This window comes from Piliocolobus tephrosceles, chromosome 9 (assembly GCF_002776525.5).
Source record: "Piliocolobus tephrosceles isolate RC106 chromosome 9, ASM277652v3, whole genome shotgun sequence".
Classification (NCBI taxonomy): Eukaryota; Metazoa; Chordata; class Mammalia; order Primates; family Cercopithecidae; genus Piliocolobus; species Piliocolobus tephrosceles.
In genome coordinates this window covers 112,290,926-112,300,195 of record NC_045442.1, presented here as the reverse complement: position 1 = coordinate 112,300,195, position 9,270 = coordinate 112,290,926, and the positions used below count along the sequence as shown (strand labels likewise).

Sequence of the window (9,270 nt, the reverse complement as noted above, 5' to 3'; positions counted from 1 at the left end):
TGCATATCAGGATTGCAGACAGAGACTGAGGAAAGAAAAATAAAGACATCTTACTTGAAATCATGAGAGTGAAGAGAGAGCCTAGAAAAAAACTATTACTATAATCTTAGGAGAAAGGAGATCTTAAAATGGAACTATAAAGATAGTCAATATTTAAGGGACAAGGAAAGAAAAAGAGGTAGATGAAGGATTTATTAGTATTTATTTGCAAAACAGAGAGGTAAGAAGAATAAATATCTGAAACAGGGCCGAAGCACAGTGCAACAAAATGTTAGATTATGTGGAGTGCTCAGAGGTAAGGCAGAATTGTGAATTCCTGTCCTGTCCCCCTACCCCTCAGAATCCAGAATGTCCACACAACATATATATATATATTCCCCCCCCTACAATATGGGTAATTTTTAGAACATTTTAAAAAATGCTCAGATGCCTTTTCTGTCCCTGGTCTATGGTCCTTTCCACTCTACATTCACCAGTTATTTTTGCCTCTTGTGGTTACACTGCAGAAATTGAAATAAAATAGTTGAAAAAGAACTTTAACATTCCCTTAAGAAATCAAATATAAAGCAATATATAGAAAATTCAACATCACATAATTTCTATAATATTCACATTCATAAGATTATGTAATTAATATGTCTGTATGATCTCAACTTCAATATATTGTTCATTCTGAATATGCATCCTGTAATCATGTGTTTCACTTGTAAAAGTAAATTGTGATTAATTGACAGGTGAATTCTTATGCTATAGAAGAAGGAACACTGTTTTTAGCAGCAGAATATTTGAGCTCTCGTTTCTTACACCAGCTTACTGTATTTTCTCACATATATCTCATAACTTCCTTGGGTTGAAGTTATATGATTTATAAAATAATAACATCCAATGTCCCCTCAACTTTTAAAAATCTATGGTTCTTAATTTATCTCAAGAAGCACTTACTAGCACCCGTGGGCTATAGACAAACAAACAAAACAAAACAAAAACAAGTAAGGTGAGTTTTCTATTTGATAATAATGGATAAGCATTTTATTTTCATAGAGCAATTCGAATAATTGGGCCTGAAATTTTGAATATGTCTTAGTGTCCACAATAATGTTCTAAATTACATGAATGTGATTGAGTATAGGAATTAAGACAGACAGACCATTTTTATGTAATTTATAGCTTTATTGTGCTTTCCTCTCCCCTACTATTTATTTACCTGGCCTTTATTTTTTACAAATGTCTTTCAGGAGATAGCATGACCATAAAGGCTTAAATTGTGTAAATATGGCATACAGGGGGCAATAATAATCTATGGTTAGCTAGATACAGAACCGGTTCAATTACTCAGGTTAAATATTTTCTAAAGTCACTCCTCTGAAAGAGTAAATTAACTGCCTGGGGAGTAATTTGTTAGAGTTGCAGATAGTTACCAATAGTACCCAGTTATAAGAAGCAAACCTAGGAAAGGAAGAATAGAGAGAAAAAAAAAAGAATATTTCCAGTGATGGGCTTGCTTATTACAACTGCCTGATCTCTAATAGACAATACCAAGTAATGCTGTTCTTCCTGGACAGAAGGGTGGCATTCCCAATGAGTGAAGCTTTTTGTGTCCTATGGATTGCCTGTGTTTTCAATTCTACACTGGGTCAGCAAGGAACAGAAAGCTTTCAGTGTGACAATGGAGTCTCCTTGCCTCCTGACAGCGTTTGTGACTTCACAGATCAGTGTGGGGACAACAGTGATGAACGGCACTGTAAGTGACATTCTCCTTTCTCCAATTTCAATTCCCTGTCCATCCTGAAACTAGGGCCTCTGAACAGTCTGGGAGATTTGGCTAGATACCTGGCTCTGATTGGATTTTATTTTATATACCTTTAGTGTAGATCAGAAACTGAGATGTATTGTTTACTAAAGAGATGAGTCTGTATATAAAAACTATCAAATCATGAAGATTTTCATCTGATGGAATATATTTTTCAGTCAATTTTTACTGATTATGAAGAAGGAATGCAAAACAAAAATGTAGCTTTTGATGTTATGTGAGTGAAACAAAATTTAAAAGAACTCATTAATGCAGCTGTAAAATGCTATGATGGAAATCAACAGCTTAAGTGTGAATTTAACGTGGAAATATTTGAAATGGATTTTAGATTGGATGGGTAGATTTTATTTTCATTTACAAAACACTGCTACCAAGTGAGTTTGTACCAATTGCATGTGGGGTGCAACTCTGGCTTTTGTCCTTTGATTTCAGAGTAGTAGAAGGGCACAACCTTTGGAGAATACAAGACCTAGATTTACGTCCTGGACAAGTCATCCAGGACCCAAATCTCGTGTGATTTTGAACCTTTATTTTATTATAAGAGGTCATGAGATGAGATAAAGCAACTCTCACAGGTGGGAAAATGCCCTATGACATACTGGGAGAATGCTAATAAACAGGAAGAAGCTTACCAAGGGAAGACATAGGTAATGACACATACGTTCCTGTCATTTCTATTGCAGTATACGATCTTGAGGGTACACCATCTTTCAGTAATGGAGACTAGTGTCATTCTTACACACATTCACCCTTCATAAACCACATTTTCATAAAATTACCAGGGGCTCATTGCTGGTTCATAGTAGCTGTTGGTGCAATTAATTATCCAGAGGCACGAATTCCATTATTGTAGGCACTTAATGCAAACATGTATCTTCTTTTTTTAATTCAGATAAAATATCAATTCGTGTTTACAGAATTCATTCTCTTCTGCTAAAGTAGGGTTCTACATATTTGATTTTGCCATTGTTTGCCTTCCATTTATATATTCAGTTGCTATTACGTTAAAACCAGAAGAGTGATTACTGAAAAACTTTTTCCTCTGTAGAATGAAACAGGCTAATAATATTTTTCTCTTAGTTTGGGATAGCTGTCATACAGTTACTACTCAGTAACCATTCAATACCAAGTGCAGCCAAGGGCAAAGATTCATTTGTATTTGTCCAATTTCCCCAGAGACGCTAACTGTGGGCTTGTTGCCCCTTGCTCTGGACTGTCTGGAAGAACCCTTACTGTTCCTTGATGAGCAAGCAGCAAAGAGGAACAACTTGGCTGGTTTGACAAGCAGTGCCAAGTCCCTTCCATTATTAATCTCTATGAAGCTTCCTTCAGTACCCTGGCTGTGATAACATGCATGGTCCTGCTTCAGAGAAAAGGTTAACGTGAAGAAATGGAAAGCCGCTGAGTAGGAAAGGTCTTGGCTGCATGAAAGGTTCTAAAATTCTAATAACTTTCAGCCTTGGAAGGAAGTGAAGGCATGGTTCTGTCAAATAAACAGATTTCATATTAAGTGTTACATGGAGAGGTCACCTTTTGGCATTCTTGCTTTTCATTTTCATTTCTGGGAAGTTTCCTCTTTGGCATTTTATTTAAAATGTGAGTGAGAATCTGCAGATTAAAATTGAGAATTACTTTAAAGCATGAATTTCTTTTGTATATCACACTAGAAGAAAACTACTGTGAAGAAATATCAATGGCCAAGCAGTTTCACTCAAGGAAACTTGTGATGCTAAACTTATAGATCAGATTTTTTTAAAAACTAGCTTTATAAGGATTTGCAGTAGCCACATTTAAGAAAAAAACAATGTCCCCTTTAACATCCAACTTGTGTGACCTTTAAAGAAATAGATTAATATGTCAACATTTCTGAATAAAATTGGCATAGCTGAAGTTAAATTTCTGATGCCTCTGGTGCTATTAATACATTTTTGAAAATAAGTTCTTGGACAGCGACACAAGATGGCAGTCACCACAGGATTAGAAGTAAAAGTCCCTCTCAATTTCCGACTGTTGGAAGAACTGAAAGGCCAGAAAGGAGTAGAAGATGGCACGGTTAGCTAGGGTCTAGAAGATGATGAAGAGATGACATTTACAACATGGACAGGGATGATAATTGGGCCTCCAACAACAATTTATGAAAACCAAATATACAGCCTTAAAATAGAATGTGGACCTAAATACCCAGAAGCAACCCCCTCCTTTGTAAGAGTTGTAACAAAAATTAATATGAATGGAGTTAATAGCTCTGATGGTATGGTGGATCCAAGAGCCATGTCAGTGCTAGAAAAATGGCAGAATTCATATAGCATCAAAATTGTCCTGCAAGAGCTTCAGAGCCTAATGATGTCTAAAGAAAATATGAAACTCCCCGAGCCACCTGAAGGACAGTGTTACAGCAATTAATCAAAAAGAAAAACCACAGGCTCTTCCCATTTCCCCCTCATTCGATTTAAATAGTCTTCATTTTCCACAGTAGTACATTTTCTAGATATGTGTTGTAGACCTCAAAGTACTGGAAAGGAAGCTCCCATTCAAAGGAAATTTATCTTAACATACTGTAAATGATACTTTTTTTTGGTCCATTTGGAATATGTAAGTTGTGCTATAACAAATCATCCTGTCATGTGTCACCAAGTATCACCACTGTCCATGTAGTTGAACTTCTGGGATCAAGAAAGTCTATTTAAATTGATTCCCATCATAACTGGTGGGGCACATCTAACTTAACTGTGAAAAGACACACCACACAATCACCTTACTGCTAATTACATGGCCTGGGATCTCTATCTTCTCCCCTTACCCTCCTGCCTCCCACCCTCCCTGCAACAACAGTCCTCTAGCCTGGAGGGCTTGTTAGAGTATATGTGAAGGTTTCAGGTTACAGCCTGTGGGACTGCAGCTGGGTGTGTGGGGTGCTTCGCCTGCACCCCTGGTTTCTTTAAGTCTTAAATGATGACATTCCACGCCATCATCCTTTTCCCATGCTCCTCTACTCCTGCCCTTGGCCAAAGTGTAGGTTGTAACCCCTCCGGTCCCCTCTGAGATTGGCCTTCGGTAAGGAATTCAGGGCTTTCCCCATATCTTCTTTCCCCCACCCTTATTGAGGGGTGATACTTTTTCTTCCCTCCTCCTCAAGTTCCTTTTTGCACTATCACCACCCAACACCTTCCATGATACTTCCTTGCTTTGGCCAGAAGCCATCAGGTAAGGCTGGAAAGAATCTCTGACTTCCCTTGATTACTTTTGGAATCATACTTATTCACTCTCCACCAGCCTGGGATATGAATATTGGGTCCTCAGCCGTGCCACCCTCTGCTGTCATCAGCTGATGCATTGTTTTTAGCTCAGGTTTTGATAAGGTGAAAAGAATAGTCACCAGGGTTACTCAGACCTGCCAGCTCTCGGAGTCCTTGGTGGTTGAATTTGGAGAAAGTCCACATGAAGACACTTGTAAGCGCACATGATCCCTCTTAATTGTTTTACTTTCCTGTAATTGCTTTTGTTTTTAAAAATTGAAGAAGTTTTAAACAGGGCTTTTATTTGGTCATTCTTGCAATCCATTGGGGTCTAGTTTGGAATCTGACAACTGGAACAAAAAGAACCTTGAATCTGGTGCATGCCTTGGTTTTGGTGCTGCTGCTGCTTCTCCAGATCCTCAGCAGGGATTAAGAAAGAAGCTGGTGTGGACAGCAGATGCCTGAAATTGGCGGACTTGACCTCCTGACAAATTGCTTTGTCTTTCCACTTTCTGTTCAGGATCACTAAATGATGAAATGTGGATGTGTACAGAATTACAAGCAATTCATTGTGTACTAAAGTTTTTTTGTTTGTTTGTTTGTTTGTTTTGAAGCAACAGCTATCAAGTCTGAAAAGCAATTGATGTTTCCATTAATCTTTTTCTGGGGGAAAACCTTAGTTCTAAGGATTTAACATCTTGTAAGTGAAGTTTAACATAACAGTATTCCGCAGGTAGTCTTTCTTTTGTCAGACCATTGCCTGACTTTAATATAATAATTAAAAAAAAAAACAACTGTGTGTTAAAAAAGAAAATAAGTTCTTATTTTACATGAACTTCTTTTCTAGAATATGTAAACCTTTTATTTTTACTCAGTATTGTTTTAAGAAATTAGAAAAAAACCTGAGTCCTCAAGATTAAATAAATTCCATTTTCAGATGATATTAAGCACGTCTAGTGTTGATGAGAATCCCTCTTTTAGGATCCATTAACATGCTTAGCAAGGGAAATATATGTTGTCGTACTGGTCTGTGTAATTTAAAAATATATTTTTAAATGATTTAAAAATAGCTTTTGAGTCATATTTAAAAAAATTATTAAGTGTTACATTCTCTGCTTCTGTGCTGATTCACATTGGCTAGTCTTCGTTCTCTTTTGGTATTTTTATTTTTACTTTTTATCAATATTACTTTTAATTGACAAGTTATAATTGTATACGATTATGGGGTACACAGTGATGATGTAAGTGTATAATGTGAATGATTAAATCAAGCAAAGTAATCCATTGCTTGCAAAGCATTGCAAATCTATTGCCTCACTTATCATTTGTTTTTGTGATGAGACATTGAAATTTGCTCTTAGTTATTTTGAAATATACAATACATTAATATTGACTGTAGTCACCCTGTTGTGCAGCGGACCTCAAAACTTACTCTGTTTATCTATCCAAAACTTCATGGCTTTTATTAACTTCCCATTATTGCCCCCTATACCTCAGTGTCTGGTAATCATCATTTAATTTACTGCTTCTCTAAGTTCAGTGATTTTAGTTTCCACATGTAGTGAGATTGTGTGGCATTTGTCTTTTGGTGCCTGGCTTGTTTCACTTAGCACAGTGTCCTCCAGGTTCATTCGTGTTGTCATGAATGACAGGATTTCCTTCTTTTTATGACTGATAGTGTTTCATTGTGTGTACATACCACATTTTCTTTATGCATCCATTGATGTACACTTAAATTGATTCTACATCCTGGCTATTGTGAATAGTACTGCAATAAGCATAGGAGGGCAGATATCCCTTCAATAAACTGATTTTCTCTCCTTCAGAAATATACCTAGAATTGGGATTGATGGATCATATGGTAGCTTAATTTTTAATATTTGAGAAAGCTCTGTATAGTTTTCCATAATGGCCATACTAATTGACATTCCCACCAACAATGTACAGGAGCTCCCTTATTTCTGCATTCTGCCAGCATTTGTTGTCTTTCATCTATTTTTGATAAAAGCCATTCTAACAGTTATGAGATTATATCTCATTGTGGTTGTAATTTGCATTTTCCTAATGATTAGTAATACTGAAAAATTTTTTTAATGTACCTATTGAACATTTGTATGTCTTCTTTTGAGTAATGTCTTCTCAGGTCCTTTGCCCACTTTTAAATCAGGATATTATTTTCTTGATATGAATTTGCTTGAGCTCCTTATATAGTCTGAATATCAACCATTGTCAGATGTGTGGTTTACAAATATTTTCTACCATTCTGTGGATTTTGTCTTTACTTTGTTAATTGTCATCTTTGCTGTGCAGAAATTATTTAGTTTGATGCAGTCCTATTTGTCTATTTTTGTTTTTGTTGCCTGGGCTTTTGGGGATGTAGCCAAAAAACTATTGCCCATACCAGTGTCATGGAGCTTTCCTCCATATTTACTTTTACAGGTAGAAGTTTTATAGTTTAAGGTCTTCTATTTAAGTCTTTAATCCATTTCAAATTGATTGTTTTACATGGTGTGATTTAAGGGTCTGATTTCCTTCATCTGCATATGGATGTCCGATGTCCAGTTTTTCTAACACCGTTTACTGAGGAGACTGTCCTTTCTCCATTGTGTGTTACTGTGACTTTTGCCAAAGTCAATTGGCCATGAATGTGTGGGTTGATAGACACTTAATACAGAAGTAGAAAACCAAATGCTGCATGTTCTCACTTATAAGCAGGAGCTAAACATGGAGTACATATGGACACAAATAGGGGAACAGCACACACTGGGGACTACTTGAGGAGGGAGAAAGGAGGGTGAGGACCGAAAACCACCTATTGAGTACTATTCTTATTGCATGGGTAGCAAAATAATCTACGCAAACCCTCATGACACACAATTTACTTGTGCAAGAAACTTGCACATGTACCCTTGAACCTAAAATTAGAGTTAAAAAAAAAAAAGTGTTGCTTCATTTCTGGGCTTTCTAGCTTGTTCTGTTGGTCTCTGTGTCTGTTTTTCTTGGTCTATTTTTATGTTTTGATTACAGTTGCTTTATAGTATATTTTGAAACTAGATAGTGTAATGCCTCCAGCTTTGTTCTTTTTGCTCAAGATTGTTTCGGCTACTTGGAATCTTTTGTGATTTCATATGAATTTAAGTTTTTTTTTCCTATTTCTATTTCTGTGAAAATTACATTGGAATTTTGATAGGGATTGCATTAAATCTGTAGACTGCTTCATGTGCTTTGGGCATTTTGACAATATTAATTTTTTAAATCCGTGAATATGGAATACCTTTTCATGTACTTGTGTTCCCTTCACTTTAATTGTCGGTGTTTTACAGTTTTCAGTATGCAGATCTTTCACTTTGTTAATTAAATTTTTACCTAAGTATTATACTTGATATGCTGCTATTGTAAATGGGATTGTTTTCTCAATATTTTTTGGATAGTTTCTTATTAGTATATACAAAAATGATTGAGTTTTTTATGTTGCTTTTGTATCCTTCAATGTTACTGAATTTTTTATTAGTTTTAACAGTTTTTTGTTAAGTCTTTTGGGTTTCTACATGTAAGATTATGTCATCGGCAAACAGGTACACTTTTACTTCTTTCTTTCTGATCTGAATGTCTTTTATTTCTTTCTCTTGCCTAAATGTTCTGGCTAGGACTTCCAGGACTATGCTGAAAATTGGTGGTGAGAATAGGTATTTTTGTTTTGGCCCCGATCTTAGAAAAAAAAAGTTTTCAACATTTCACTGTTAAGTATGATGTTTGCTACCTGTTGGTCATATGGCTTTTATTATATTCTCTCTATAAGTAATCTGTTGAAAGATTTTATTATAAAAGGATTTTGAATGTTTCAAATGCTTTCTCTGAATCTATTGAGATGGTTCTATGGTTTTTATCCTTCATTCTGTTAATGTGGTATATCACATTAATTAATTTGCATATGTTGAACCATACTTACAGTCCTCAGCTAAATCCCACTTGATCATGCCAAGTGATTCTTTCAATGTGTTGTTGAACTCAGTTTGCAAATATTTTGTTGAAAACGTTTGCATCTGTGTTCATCAGGAATATTGGCTTGCAACTTTTATCCTTTAAGTGTCCCCATCTGGCTTTATTATCAAGGTAATACTGGTCTCATAAAATGATTTTTTATCTATTCAGCCACTCTCTGTCTTGATGAATTCAGTACATTTACATTCAAGGAAATTACTCATAGGTAATTAAGTATATTTA

General features: G+C 35.7%; 1 protein-coding gene and 1 pseudogene across 1 annotated transcript in view; both read left to right on the top strand.

Moving 5' to 3' along the window:
• The first annotated feature begins 1,372 nt into the window (after positions 1–1,372).
• MALRD1 (MAM and LDL receptor class A domain containing 1) overlaps positions 1,373–9,270 on the top strand; it is a 701,386-nt gene continuing 693,488 nt past the window's right edge. The window contains exon 1 of the mRNA XM_026454821.1: positions 1,373–1,741. Coding sequence (XP_026310606.1) covers positions 1,543–1,741 — 199 coding nt within the window. The 5' untranslated portion in view covers positions 1,373–1,542. The remainder of the gene's footprint in view (positions 1,742–9,270) is intronic.
• LOC111549987 lies at positions 3,770–4,213 on the top strand (annotated as a pseudogene).